Source organism: Caloenas nicobarica, chromosome 2 (assembly GCF_036013445.1).
Source record: "Caloenas nicobarica isolate bCalNic1 chromosome 2, bCalNic1.hap1, whole genome shotgun sequence".
Taxonomy (NCBI): Eukaryota; Metazoa; Chordata; class Aves; order Columbiformes; family Columbidae; genus Caloenas; species Caloenas nicobarica.
In genome coordinates this window covers 53,291,311-53,307,438 of record NC_088246.1, presented here as the reverse complement: position 1 = coordinate 53,307,438, position 16,128 = coordinate 53,291,311, and the positions used below count along the sequence as shown (strand labels likewise).

Here is a 16,128-nt window from a genome sequence, read left to right as displayed (position 1 = left end):
GGCCATCAACAATAGAGAACCATAGACTGGAAACTGAAATTTTAAGTGTCATCAGCGCTGCTATGCTGTGTTCTCTAGCCTTTAGAATAAGTGAACTCTACTTGCATAAGAATCAGTTCCATTTTTGCTCAATCCATTCTCACTTCTTCTAAGGAAGTACATGAACAAAAAAATGCAATAGTTGATCTCACACTTCTTCAAGGAGGCTACATTTTAGTACTTGCATAATTCTTACTAGAAAAACATGTCTTCAATTGCACCAGATCAAAGTTAATTTACTGACAATGTGAAATTTAACCTGTTTGGGCAGCCTCAGTAAGAATCTCTGCTACCTCAAGCTTTATACCTTTTCTTCGCAATAAAATCAGATCTGCGACAAAAGCAACCCAAAAATTCCCATGCAAAACTTAACATTCTATCTAAACAATTTCCAAAGAAAGCATGTTCGATTGCCCTATCAAATGCATAAATAATAAAAATCCTACTACAAGGAAGCCTACTAACATAATGAAAAACATCTTTCAATGTCTGATTTAAAACTCGTTGTAGCACATTAATTTTCATTTTGTATCCTCAAGCCAAGCCTCTGCTGAAGCTCATCTCTAGGACAGTGGGCCTCTCAACTAAAAAAACAATATTAGTAGCAGTTACTTAAAGGGATATAAATTAATTCTAGTACTCCATATTAGACTAAATATTTTAACCATGGCAGCTTTCTGCAAAGAGCTTTTTGAAAGCCTTTTCTTTAAATTGTTTTTAAAAGATGCTTTTATAAATTCCAATCCAGTTGAAAAACCTAACTAGGAACCCTTATAGACCTAACAGTTGCTATGAACCTTCTATTTAATGTCTTTCCCACAAACAAGAAACCAAGAATTTTCATAGTGCAAATATACTACTGTTTGTGACCTGAACGGCACCAAACACAAACATCCAGTCAAGTAAAGTTTCAAACCTGAATAAAAGCAGATGTACATTTTGTTGGATCCCACAAAAATTCAACTGCATTGAGCTGGCTTGGATTTGTCTTGATATCAATGACTCCAACAGACATTGGAATATCTACATTAAAATAAGTAATACATATTTAAAAATAATCATATTCCAAGAAAACACTAGAAATAAATTTTAATATAAAGTGACCATCAGCAAACACAGAGTGAAGAAAGGCGTGCTTTGGTGGCTTGATCACAAGCCCATTAGCAGTTTCCTAGGACTGATCTGAAGAAATGTAGTAGACTCAACATACAAAGTGCTCAGGGTTTGGGGGTGTTTTTTGATTCCCCTAGGCCACCAACCCCTCACACCTGGGCTTAGGCAACAAAAAATATAAAACTATGCAAAATAAAGAAACCGTGTTGGTGTCACTTCCACAATCTACTAGAGGAAGTACTTTTGTCTGTGTTCTCCTAATTACTGTAACATTTAGAATCGAAATTAGAAAGATTACTAAATGTATAAGCTGCAGAGTTGCCATTTTACTTCTGTAACACTTTAAGGTTTTAAAGGAATGTGAAAGTGGTAAGAATATTTATATTCAAAATACACAGTACGACAAAGCAGCACATAGAAAACCGGTCTGTGTTTTTTCACCAACCCCAGTGTGAATATGACCATCATCAATTTAAATTTGAATTTCATACAGTGGCATCAGAGAGAAGCAATTATACCTAAGTCGAGAAGTCTGTCCCCAGGGCGGTTCCACTTCCAACCTTCCAGCTGTTGGTGCTCTGTATACTGCAACCTTCTGTCATGGAACACAACTCTTATAATACTCTAACAAAGAAGAAAACAAGCATCTGATGAGCCATAAAGTTACTATATGTTTAGAAACAGCTTAAAGATAAAGCACTAGAACATTCCAAAATAGCCACAGCGCTGATACACATGTATTTACAGCAAAAAATTTGGCAACCATCAGTATCCCAATATATTCCAGGACACAGAAACAGAACTGAGCAGCAGGAGATATTTGAAAATGTGGTAAAAGTACAAAAGAGAATGACATCTGATTGCATATTCCAAAGGTCACTATGAATTGCATGCAGTGAACTGAACAACACTGACAGCATAGTATTGACGCTGTGCAGGCAACACAAACTTATTCGAGAAAACAAACACAGGAGACTTCATTTATTCTGAAAAGCAGTGAATACGGTTTGACCACTTTTTTTTCATTGGGAATTTTCTGAATTTTTGTAGACAATTTTAAGAAATAAAATTAATAGAAAAAGAGCTTCCTAATATTTGTAAATATATTTACAACAAATCTATTATTTTAACTAATAGTTGGAACAAACAACTTCCAAACTACTCCAACTTTTCTAGCTGAAATATTAATCTAAAAATACTACAGTATGATTAACTTTATTCAGTTAGGAACAACTAGCCAACAATACCTACTTATGTGACCAGTTCTGCTACAACTGTGCTCTTAGTCATCTTAAAGAAAGGTATCCATTCTGCAGCATGAATGCACATACAAAGTTATACAGACAGGAAGAAAAACTGCAGACATGACTTGCTACCGAACAAACAAAACGTAGACAAAATTTTGAAAGGTTCATTTTTTCCCATTAGTCTACAGTCTTACTTGTATTAACAGTGGATAAAAGCGTTAAAAAAAACCCTCAAGAACTTTTAAATGAAGTGCCTTCCCCAGATACAATGCATTTCCTCGGTTTTATATCAAAACCGGAAAGCCCATGTGCACAATGCGTAAACATACCGCTCCTTTTTCACTGCAAATTAGCAAGTTTGGAAATACCTGCTGCCACCTCCACCACCAGGAAATGTTTTCTTTGTTGAAGTACTGGGATTCCAGCATTTAAGTGCCCAAAATGGAAAATTTATTGATGCTGCATTACAATGCCTTACTATGATAAAATTTACTGGTGTAAACTTTTACACTGCTTTTACCTATTCTACCTATGAAATGGCTCATCACCAACATGAACCTATAAAATTACAGCAGAGAGATTCTGCAAAGTTACAAGGAAACAGCACCGAAGCGGGCAAAATAGTCAACATGCTTATTACAGCAAGCGAACGTAACAGATTGTAAAAGGTTTAATTACAGAACTCGCAAATCAGTTTTATACCTGTGCTTAACACTTCCTCAAATCCCACAGACAAATAAGAACAAGCCACAGGAATATACAAAAGCCAGCCAAAGTTCACGAATTATATAGCCCCACGTTGACAGGTGAAGAACCAGCCTCCCACAGGCACACTGTTCTGATGTACTTATCGGTACCACTGTCAAAGTGACTTTAACTGAATTATTTTTCCTTCTTCCCCAAGGCATGAATAAGATTTTTTTTTAAATTTAGTAAAACTGTCAGATGCTTATAAGAAAATTCCACCTTCCCACCTTAAATACCAGGAATCGGGCATTTTTCAGTCTATCTCATTCTTATATTTCATGCAATAGTTCAGATTCACAGTACCTTCTGCTAACACTAAAGTATAAGAAGAGACAAATCTGGAATTAGGAACAGGAGCTCAGGTATGGAACAAACTGCTTGAGAAGCAGCAAAATTAGAGATGGGTTTTGCTATAGACATGTCCCCTATGTGCCAATATTCCACTGTTGCAAAAAACACAGGTTGGCTCAATTTGTCGTCCATAACACCTATTAAGAAATATGCTCATAATACCTCCACTGCTTTCTAAATGATCCTCTAGCTTCCTTATGCATCTCCTAATTACTTAAAATGGAAAATGAAATGGCTCAGAAGATGCTGGCTACAAATCCACAGACAACTAGGTATCTTAAGCTTTGCATAAAATAATTCAGTCTTCACTACACACAAGGACTCTATGCACTGGCTATTCATATTCTTCATATTCATATTAAAAATATCACTGGTCAATGGTCATTCTGAATGCATATCTAGTGACAACGGGAAAAAAAAAAATCCATAAAATGTGCAGTCTCTGGATTGGATTTCTCTCACCTAACTTTAGATATCTAAATTTGAGATCATTGCTACCACAGCTTCCTTTTACTTCGCAGAAAGACACCAGCACATTTAATGGAGATTCATCTCATCTTAAAATAGATCAGACTGCAGACCTCATAAAGGGTACATAAAAGTGATTAGCTCACTTTTAGTTATCTAAAATTACATTAAATCAACCAACCCATTCATAAAGATGAAAATGCATACATGTATATTCTTTTAATTTGAAGTAAACCTGAAATAAAGCAACAAAACTAGGCATTAGGTCCACCATGCGTATTCTCTTTATTGGTTAGATGAGCTGGTCCACCTCCCTCTGAGTCAGAGTACAATAAAAGGTTAAAAACTACTCTTTTCATATGCAACCAGCAGAAGTTTGTTGGTAACACTATCTAGAGAACTTCAGCTCACCTTCACCAGTTTTCCGTTGATCTCTGGTATGTCTCCAGCTTTCCGATTATCTAGCATTCGTATTTCATAGGACTGACCTTTAAAGAGAAAAAAGGTTTGTTATCAGTAGAAGAGTCAGAGCACAAAGGTATTTCATGTTTAATGTACCTGAATTACCTTCTGGTTCATACACAGTACACCAGAATCAGTACCTGCAACTTCTGTTCAAGAGATTTTTATAACAAGGTTCACTTCATAACACAGGAATTAATGAAACAAAATTAAACTTTTTGGTCCCACTTTAAAACTGCAGATACCTTCAAAGCTGAATTATTTTATTTTTGAAACTGATCAAAGGCCACATACTGAGAACCATAAACTGGTCTTCAGAAACATAATCTCGCAAAGTTTTTGTACTCTTCATACAACATACATACTACTCTCCCATGTCTAATTTTGCCCATGTAGCTGTTGCCTTTGTGTCATTCGTGGGCTTTGTATCATTTCAGAACTAAGCCTTTAAAAGAGCTACTTACTGGTGATTTCACACAGGTATGAGCAAACCTGTCTTTCCAGTGAATTTGAGGAACTCTTGTACTTCAAATGAGAAAAAGCTCAAAGTAATTTATTTGAACTACAGGGATTTATTTTTTTCTTCCAAGGTGAGCAACACATATTCATTTGCGAAATCACATTTCCTTAATTAAAATACAGGACAAAATAGATTTCAAGAGATTCACTAAGATCAAGTGCAGAACAATCACATTACCTTCTACATTACCCTCCAAACTACCTTTATGCTCTAGTATTTACTACTTTTAAAAGATATTTATCAGCTTGCCCCACAAGGTAAAGGTTCAGCTGTCATACCCTGCGAATAAGATTTCTTCAACTCCTTTCACTGCTTCATAGACTGATGTTACCTCCAACTATGGACTGTCTGGGCTTTTTTATGTAACACAATTAATACCTTTCTGTATATACACATGTACAGGCTTTCTTTACCCCAGCAGCATTTGATCACTGCTGACAAATATGTATAAATATTAAATGAATGTACCTAGTGCAACTGAGTAAAGCAAGAGATCATTGCTCCTCCTATATTTAACAGGAGAGATTTTTTTTTTTTCCTGTCAATGAGATTTGTTTAATTACCAGTGTTACTTTACTCATATGGAGATATAACATGTAATTCCATCTCCATTTACAGACAGCATCAAGGGGTTTTTTGTTTAATCTAGCACTATTAATAAAACTTTTGCAAACAGATCTCTGCTCTCTTTCGCTATTATTTTGAAAGGTGTGCAAAAAGAAACAAACAAAAACACCAACAAAAAACATTTTGATTGCTTGCTCAGCAAGTGTTGCTAATCTTTTCAGGTACAAAATACCTAGTGCTCTACTCTTGTCTACCAAGCCGGCCATTTCATCACAGAAGTTTATCAAGTTGGACAAGTGTGACTTCCCCTTGGCTTTTTTTTTTTTAGCTAACCTGGACACTATCTAGAAATACAGGATTTTCCTGTGCTGGTACTTAAAACTCTTCCGGAGTCCCATTTTACTCAGTATTTAATAGTGTTATTAGGTCCCTCTGTGAGGAACTCTCAATTCTCCATTCATATGCAGCCACCTGTTTTAGTTACTGCAATGCTTAAGATTGTTATCTGAAATACACTTTTAATTAAATATTCTACATCTGTACATTGAATCAAATGAAATAATGAATACTAAATTAAATAATTCTGTAGAACTTATGCTTCTTTCTTCAACACAGTTCAGTTGATTATCTTTCCAACTAAACCTCTGTTCTGGTATCAAACATGATGCTACAGTGAGCTAGTCTTCCCTCATTCATCAAATAGGACATATCTATGCTGACTACTCCTGATGACCTTCTTGTCCGTCATACGCCTGGAATTTGCTCCCAGGATTAGTTACTCTCGTCATCCTCCCAGGGATGGAGGTGAGGCTGACCAGTAGTTCCCTTGGTCCTCCTTTTTTAGATCAGCACAACGTTTGCTTTCCCATAGTCCTTGGGCACCTCTTCTAGTCACAGTGATCGCTCAAAGACTATCAAGAGTGGCTTCGCAATGACATCTGCCAGCTCCCTCAGCACTCATGGGTGCATCCCATCAGGACTCATGGATTTATGTATGTCCAGTTTGCTTAAGTACCACCTGACCTGTTCCTCTTCCACCAAGGGTACACATATTCCTTGCCCCAGACCTTCCCCCTGATCTCTAGGGCCTGGGATTCCAGAAGACCAGTGATGCTAGTGAAGAGTGAGGTGAAGAATGCATTCAGTACTTCGGACTTTTCCATGTCCGGTGTCACCCTCCCCGCTACCCTCTTGAGCAGGGGCAGCACAATTTCTGTAGTCTTTCTTTTGCTACTTACGTACTTACAGAAGCTCATCTTGCTGTCTTTGACACTCCTCACCAGATTCAATTCTACTCACACTTCAGCCTGACTGACTGTATCTCTGCATGCTTGGACAGTGCCTCTGTATTCCTTCCAGGCTACCTGCCTCTGCTTCCACCTTCTGTATGCCTACTTTTGTGTTTGAATTTCGCCAGAAGCTCCTTGCCCATCCATGCGGGCCTCTTGGCATTTTTGCCCAACTTTCTGCTCATTGGGAACCACTGCTCTTGATACTGGAAGAGGCAATCCTTGAATATTAACCAACTTTCTTGGGCTGCTCTTCCCTCCAGGACCTTATCCCATGGGACTCTACCAAGATCATCACTGAAGAGGGCAGTATGCTCTCCTGTAGTCCAGCGATGTGATCTTGTTTTCCTGTCCTGCTCCCTCTTCTCAGGATCCTGAACTCCACCATCTCATGGTCACAGCAGCTAAGGCTGCCTTCAACATTCACATCCTCAATGAGCCTCTCCTTATTATAAGAGGTATAGCAGAGCACCTCTCCTCATTGGCTCCTCTGTCATTTGTGTCAGGAAGTTGTCATTAATGTTCTCCAGGAACTTCCTGGATTGCTCACGCCCTTCTGTGTTGTCCCTCCACCAGACATCAAGGGTAGCTTAAGTCCTCCTATGAGGACCACATCTTGTGACTGTGAGGCTACTTCTAACTCTTTGTAGAAGGCCTCATCTACTTGTTCTTCATGGTCAGGTGGCCTATGGCAGACACCTACTACAAGGTCACCCATATTATTCTGCTCTTTAATCCTCACCCATAAGCTCTCAGTTGGCTCATCACCCATCCCTAAGCAGAGCTCTAGACATTTCAGCTGTTCTCCCATGAAAAGGGCAACTCCCCCTTCCTTATCTTCTTGCCCTGCTTTTCCTAAAATGCCAGTATCCTTCCATTGTAACACTCCACTTATGCAAGCCATCCCATCATGTCTCTGTGGGCCACTCTGCTGGCAAAAGTGTCTTTGCCCCCCTTACTGAGGTGGATCCCGTCTCTCCCAAGCAGTTCTTTGCATTCACAGAACTACAAGCCCAGCTGCACTGTGTAAACCAACTTAACAGACGCTTCTCCTTTAAAAGCAGTTCCCTTCCATACCACTTTTACTATTTGATATACATCTAGTTGAGCAGCAGCCAACTCAAAACATTGTCCTACAACTCTGATATGCATTCTCAATGGACTCATTTAGCAGATTTTACAGTTAGTAAGAACCCTGCAAACCCCTGAACAACCAACCATCATCCCTCCAAGACCTGAACATCTCAAATCAGCTTCAGCTGGAAACCTAATCAGTTTAAATATTCCATTAGCTCATAGAATATCTCAAGTTGGAAGTGACCCATAAGGATAGAGTCCAACTCCCTGCTCCTCATAGGACTATCTAAAACTAAACCATATGACTGAGAGCATCATTCAGATGCTCCCTGAACTCTGAACAAGGCTCTTAGGTATTCCAATTAAAATACTTACTGACAGAGGGTAAAGTCTGGGCTTGTTTAAGTATTGCCTTAGGAAATGTCACCACAGCTTAACAGAGAGGGCAAATGTTCCCATTGCTTCTGGCATTCCCAATCCAGTACACCAAGACAACTGCTGATGAAATTCAAGAGGGTCTTAGCTCTCTATGGTATTCTCTACTCACAAACCTCTTGAAAATTATTTAAGGCAAGACACTGCCTGATAACAGGGCCAAACTAAAAACCAGATAAATGAAGTGACCAGGACTAAAATTATTCTTGTTCTAGAGGACTTAATCCATCTCATTACACAAACAGATCTATCAGTACAGCTCAGTGTTGCAAACCACAACACAACAAGAACTAGTTTGAATCTAGCTAGTGAAGCTAGTTTGAACTAGCTTCAGTATGAAAGATGTCATCTCTCAAAACTATCCCAAGAGTTTTTTTATAAATAAATATATATGGTTTGTACCAACAGCTAATAGGGCATTTTTTTAAGTCTTAACCTTAACTGCCTTTCTGCCTGAAGCATTAACACAGAAGGAAAGTTGGCCAAGTGTTTTTTTTCCATATTTATTTAGAAAAAAGATATACCAATGCCTTCATTTTTCAACAGCAGGAAAAGTTGGACATTGAAAACCAGCAAAACTTCTTTCCAAAAGAAATCTTTACATTAAAAGATATTTTCAAGGAAATATTAAACAATTTGAGTCACTTCAGATGCTGTCACTTAAATGGCAAGCTCTTCTCAAGGCAGAGATAGCAAATGCTTTCTTCCTTCAGTTTGTCACCCTGTCCTGGTTGGCTAGTACACTGAGCTGGCCTTCAGGCTACATGTTTGGTCAGGGAGGTTGGATCCTGGCACTGAAGAAAACAAAGTATATTTCTACAGAGTAAAAAGTATATAAAACTTAAATTTTTGAGACAGTACAAAGCATCTTGCTGGTCCAGCACTTTGCCGTAATTGTACTGTTTTCTCCTGAAGAGAGCACTGAAGGTACAAGAAGTGTTACAAAATAAACCTTACTAAGCAAATGGCTGAACTATGCGACCACATGTTTCTAAGACTACAAATCACTTAAAGAACTTCTATTATTCTCATTAGTAGAAAAGTCAAGTAATGTTTAAAGCATATTTAGATAGACTGGATACTGCAAGACGAAGCACTTAGCAGCTTTATTCACACAGAAAGTTGAAAATGATGCTTTCTCATCATGACAGTATCAAATTAGATACAATCTGCTCTCACAGATTTTAGGGCCCCAGTACACAGGTGTGAAATGCATCACCAGAAGCTCACATCGTACTAGAAGCATTTCAACTTAGGCAAAAAGGGCATCCTATCAAGAAAACACACACGTAAAACATACAAATTCTACAACCTAATAAATCAATTAATAGGTTAAATAGCTTGCAAAGACCAAGGAAAATTCACCAATACATACTTTTACCTGTGTCCTCCAGCAAACAGCCCACTAAAGCAATACATGCTCAGATAAGCTCATGAGCTAAGATTAATCGTACCAAAACATGGTAGGATATGGAAAAGAAATGGTGAACATAATTTTTTAAAATTGTTTGTATTTTTCACACAAACTATGCTGCAGGACTGTGTCTTCTAATTACAGTGCTACCTTTTGAGAGATGTTGTGTTGAAGTCCACAAAGAAAAGAAAAACCACAACTAAATCTAGAAACAGTGATCCTAGAGCATTAGAGTCAGGGGAGGTGGCGTTGATACGATCCAAAACAAATGATAAATGGTTTTGAGTTCAGAATACTAGCTGATTAAACTTAAGACACCAATGTCATTTCCAGACGTGAGGGAGGTTTTATCACATGGGAATGACGACATTCAGATTTTATCACCCAGCAGTCAGTGCCCTCTGGAGAAGGAAAAACAAATTTTCATGCAAATCAACCACAGGCTATGAAGAAAAAACACCAAGACTCACATGAATCATAAAATAGTTTGGGTAGGAAGGGACCTTTTCATAAATGTAGAGAGACAATAGTGAAATACACACAAACTCCATAGGTAACTACAAAGGTAGCTGCACTTGTATGTTTCAAACATAATACTGTTGTGGGCAGGTATGTATAGTTAATTTGAGAGTGATTACAGTGTCCTCTGTTGTGCAACACTTGTGTTTAGGGATTGACATTTTAACATTTATTATCGCTTTCTGGAGATGTTTGTATCTTATGCAAAATCATCCAATTAACTTGCTGTTGTCCATCAAGTTTAAACAGGAATGGAAAAGTCGTCTTACATGTTAAGCTATTACTACCTGAAGCTGGTCTCCTAAAAGCTCTGTTGGCTTGATTTTATTGGGGAAGGTGGAGGACAGAGAGGCATACCACACAGAACAGGACAGAACCAAACAACAACAAAAAAAACACACAATGCACCAGACTCTAAAGGGGAAGTTATAACAGACTATGAGTCTGCAAGTTGGACAAAACAAGACCACTAGTATGGTATCCAACCTCATTTTTGACATGCACTTATTTTAGATGTACCCACATATATAAAAACATGAAATACAATTTCAGGTTTAGACTCGCACCACAAGCTGCATTCACTGTAGTTATGCCTGCAACATATGCATACCAACCTTGATTCAAATACGTAAGAGTTTCATCATATAATTTTACTGCTGGGGATGTTGCAGCACACATAACATACTGGAAGGGTGGATGTTTGGTCTCATTTTCTTGTGGAAGGCTGGAATCTTCCTGTTTGAAGATAGGCAGTGCCAAAACATCGCTGAAAAGAATAAACAAATAAATTTGTGAGACTGTTGGCCCTGTTTTGGCTGAAGTTAAAGAAAAAAAAAGTTTTTTGTGAATTAAAAAAAACACAGTGTCACTTTGAGTTTATTAGTGAAACCAGTGTGAGCAGAATCCAAACCACCAAAATTTTAGGCTAGGATACATAAACAATGCTCTGGGACCTAAGCAGACAACAAATAAAGTTCTGCTGATCTTCTCAAAACTTAATCTTCAGTCTTTGACTCCGTTTACTCTTAACTACTCACCTATCAACACAGGCAAACTTGCCTAATACACATGCAGCTAAGAGCAATGCATTTACTTTCTTCTTCAAAATAATATATTCCCCAAAGTATAATTATAGCTAACCTATTAATTTTCAATCTTAACTTTTCTTAGGCTCTAGCACACTAAATAGCACAAAAATGATTAAGCAGCAGATTCACAAAACGTAAGTTATAGAAAGTATATACCAAGATTTACTTCACTTAAGAGGCATAAGACCACTAGAAAAAACTCTGGAACTGGCAAGTTTCTGATCAGTAAAGAGCAATCCATGCTGTCCACAGGTCACGGTAAGAGAGATGGCTTCACCACAACCAGAAACACGCCTGCTTTCTACACAATTAAATATTCTGTATTAGCAATAGATTCATTTTCCTTGTTTACAGTAATTCTTCATAAATAAAACTTCAAAGAGATCAGTGAGTTCTGGTCAAAGCTAGTATTTTTCTAGCACCGCATTTTTGTTCAATTCTTATCTGCAGATCCATGGAAATTTCCTTGAAAATTAGTATCTAAACTGAAGTAAGATTTCTCACACAACCTCACCTGTTGATTCAGGTTTTAATCTACATGTATGTTTTCTCTTGCATTGATCACATAGATTTAATATATTTTTGTAAAAGAATTATAAATGTCTCATCTATATTACACTACACTTTGTACCCTAAAATTTTTCAAGTAAAATCATTTTTTTGTTGTTCCTCTTTTCTGTGAGGGCCTGCTTTATTTAAAGAGAACTCTGTAGTTTCTCTTGAATGCCAGCTCATATCTGGAAAACCAAAAAAAAAAAAAAAGTATCATAAAAAAGTTTAAAAAGTGAAATTACAGCCAGTGTTTTTGTGTCACAGAAAGTTATAGTCTAGACTTGGTCTAAGTACTAGGTATGAGGAGTGCAGCTGGGGCACCCCAGTTTTTCTTCCAGAGTATGTGCCGCATACAGTAAAAACCAGCCACATCATATTCCACTCAGCTGGCTACCTGGCAGAAGCTATATCAACCTGAAAGAGGAAATACTTATGAATAGTCTAAGTAGTTTGTCTATACCTTGTAGAGACTGTAGAGTCCCTCCCCAACAACTAGAATTTAAAAAGACCAAAAGACGACACCCATACAGTTTCCTTTCCACTAGGAAGAAACCACAGGAGATGCTACAAACAGGCATGAAAAGCAGGACAAGGCAGGATACTGTCCAAAAAAGCCGTACACATCTGCTGAACGCTACCTTAGCTACTTCTGATGCCAGCTCTCCAAAGCAGGGCCTTGAGGAGGCTGTATTCTTTTAATAGTTACTAAAAGGATAATGTGAAATACCACTTAGGAGAAGCAGGCACTCTTAAATACAGACAAAAGGAGCATTACATCCAGAGGTAGGACAGAAAATTTCATAGACTGGTGGACTGCAACTTGAGGATGACTCAGAGGAAACAACTAGATGCTTGATACCTTGGTGTCAGTCAAAAGGGCAGCCCAACACAAGAGGGAGCACTGCAACAAGCTGAGAGAAGCATCCTCCTGAGACAGGACTTCGACACTTGGAACCCATACTCTGCACACACTTTGGCCCTTAAAACACCAATTACTGTTTTTATGAAGAGGGACTTTAAAATGGAAAGAACAGGGAAACAATAATAATGTTTAAAATACACACATAAGAGTCGAAGTGCAACAAAGATGACACGCATAGTATCACACCAAATAAGTGACCCATAACTCTCGACTAAGTTCTGCAGCACTTGCTTTCATATAACGCGCAAGATTAAAAAGAGAAGTATTTTTTGTTTTTATGAAAAAATGTATTTCAAGCCTTCATTTTCCACCCACTACCTAAAGACAAAAAATGCATCTGTTCTGGCTTAAGAACATGTGCCATGGTTAATGAACTAGTTAAATTAATAGACAAGGCACTGGAAGCCAACCAATACAAATGCAAGACAAATTCAGCCAGCTTTAAACCTGCTTTTGCTAATACTTCTGAAGTGGTAATGACTAACTGCCACTGTGGAAGGAGGAAAGAAAAAAATATGTATATATCCAACTTCCTAACCCTATAATTTAGTTGTAAAACAGAGCATAATGTGCATTCTTAAATGCCACCGTTAAAAAAAAAAAAAACCTCCAGCAAGTAGCACATGGCAAGTGTAAGAATATTCATCTATTTTTCCCTGATAAAACCATAGATTTTTCTTCTAAATTAAAGTCTTCTGGGTAGTAGTACACATCAAAGGCAAAGAGAAACCAATGCAATTTAAAACTTCTCCCTAGACCATCTTTAAATAACATTTTGATTTGGTCCCTCATAAGAAATGAAATGTCACTGTTTTCACATACACCCATTCCCATCTAAAAACAGATAAAAGCTGCAGGCAATTAAGGAAAAAAAAAAACCAATGAGGTATAAATAAAGTATTTAAGATTTTAAAGTGTCAGTGATAAAGAAGTGTTAAATGATTTAGAACCACCTATTAATTTCTTTTTTTTTAAAAAAAAAAGTGATGTATCTTTTCTGACTTTCAACAAGGAAGCTGCTACGAAGTGACTGATCTACCCTTCGGTCATCACTGTACAGCAACAGAGGATGACTCGTTTTATTTGATACCCGTGAACCCACGGTTCAGCAACACAAAAGGTCTTCTGGGCAGTACCGGCATAAAGAATTCTGCCAGGTGAGCTGCTCCCTCCCTACTCTTCCCCTCTACAAAACATTTTTCTGAGCCATGCTGGGATCTCTATCAGTTCATACATACCATGGACCAACACACACTTACACAACTGAGGGTGGTAAAAGCGGGTGATAAATATCTTACTGCAGAGAAACCCCCCAAACAGAACTTGAGGGCAGGCATAATGAATTAAGCCCATTTCCCTCATCATGACTGGCAGCAACAAGGATATAGGAATCAGGTAAGAAATTGCTAATGTCTAAATTTACATAGGGAGGAAATCCTTAGGAACATGCAGCTTTGAGAAACACAAGAATACATTCCTCACAGTTCTCTGAAGCCAAACTCCCCTATTGTTTATCCTTACATTAGTTCAAATAGGGACCATCTAAATTTCACAGTGACAAGCATTTTCTACAACATAAAACTCATTGCTCACAGCACAGCTGAAGAAAAGGTGCCAGTTATACTCACAATTCAGAGTAGGAAACCAATAAGGAACAGAAATTTAGTATTTATAATAGTCCTCTTAAACTGAATAACAGTATCTCGTAAGTAATAAACTGCATATAATATATGCTATTATGTAAATCATGTTCCTATAAACTACAGAGATCCTAAATAACAGTAGTTTTACCACCTCTAATTTTATACTGAGTCTATTATAAGACCCAACAACAACAACAAAAGCACACAGGAGAGCAGGTCAGCCTCCTCAGTTCTCACTTTTCTTCCTCAGACCCCAGACACAATTTCTGCATTTATAACGAGCCAAAGCCTGGCAGTGCAAATTATCTGCCCCTCAGTAAATCACTGGCAGCCTCCATGTTTATGTCTACTGTAGCATCCTTTAGTCATTTTCCTGCTCACCTGGTGAAATGCGATTTGTGCTGGCCCAATGCAGATTACTGACATGCACTTCTACTGCCAGCTTTGCTCAGACTACTTAACACAGCAAAGTAACTCTCACCTAAACTGAAGCACCCACTGGCAGAGTTGCCCAGATGGAGGAAAAATAAGTTTTCCAAAATAGCTACCGTTGAAATTATTTCAGGCTGCAGGAGGAAAGAGCTTCAAGAGACCGATTCTGTTCTATTTCTGCCACTAATAACTTTTTATCTTGTGAAGTAAGACTAGCTTACTTCACTTGTCTCATCTAAGTGAACTTTGGACTAGCAATGTTTTGAAGGAGAAGTAGCATCTTTTGTTAAGACTTCTTGACCTATCAAGGTTTACTCTCCTGATGGAAGGAACTCTGAGACCAAATTTTTGAAGTTATTAGCTCCAGTAAGAAAAGTCTTATCTCAGTCCCTTGTAATTCATTATCTAAAGCATTCAAAAGAAAGCATTCTTTCTTCCTAGAGGGAGGAGAAAATTTTCCCAGAAAAAAACCAAACAAACAGTCTTCATTACACACCAAAAGCAGGCAGTAAGCACATCTCCAACACCCAATCTTGGCAAGATATGCTACAGAAGAAGTGCATAAATGAAACTTCACCATACAAGAGCAGGAAAGCTTAGAAAAGGGAGCAAGGTGCATGTTAACACTTGAACCAAAGCATCCAGCGGGATGGATCACATGTGATAAGCTACCCTATGTTATGTAGCCTACATGAGCATAGTACAAAAAGACCAATAAAAATGTAAGTTATCCTTTTCACATGCTTGTGAAGTGTGTGTCAGTTACAAAATCACCTTCCTTCCAAATTTAAAACCTTTTTCCCCAACACTTTTTCTGATGCACTTAACCCCACAAACCTGCCGAATAATAACAGGGTCACAAGATAAATGAAGAACCTCCTGTCCTTACAAGAACAGGAACTAGTATGTGATCAAAATTCAAAGTGGCATTCCATCAATCATCTGTCTTATCTGTCTTCTGGATTGTATACTTTTGGGTGTGAGTACTAAAGCATTCAAGAACATTCAGGTCTTTTGAAACTTTACAGCGTGGTTTACAAGGACAAACACCTTGAGAAAAATGTTTCTCAAGCCATTTTTGAATTAGAGTTATGATCTCAAAGCCAAGCTCTGCACTGTTAAGAGGCCTCAACAAGTCACAGGAAAATGTAAGGGAAAGGGAGAGCTGATACTTCTTAACACTTTCGCTCTATCCACAAAACGCAAGTCTGCTGCAGGATGAAACCCCTGGAAGTAGCTGCTG

General features: G+C 37.9%; 1 protein-coding gene across 3 annotated transcripts in view; it reads right to left on the bottom strand.

The window, feature by feature from the left end:
• UBP1 (upstream binding protein 1) overlaps positions 1 to 16,128 on the bottom strand; it is a 40,783-nt gene that overhangs the window by 19,973 nt on the left and 4,682 nt on the right. For all 3 annotated transcript variants that reach the window (XM_065627454.1, XM_065627455.1, XM_065627456.1), the window contains exons 2-5: positions 10,863 to 11,014; positions 4,377 to 4,453; positions 1,671 to 1,776; positions 956 to 1,062 (exon numbers count right to left, since the gene is read on the bottom strand). In XM_065627454.1, the coding sequence (XP_065483526.1) occupies positions 956 to 1,062; positions 1,671 to 1,776; positions 4,377 to 4,453; positions 10,863 to 11,014 (442 nt within the window). The remainder of the gene's footprint in view (positions 1 to 955; positions 1,063 to 1,670; positions 1,777 to 4,376; positions 4,454 to 10,862; positions 11,015 to 16,128) is intronic.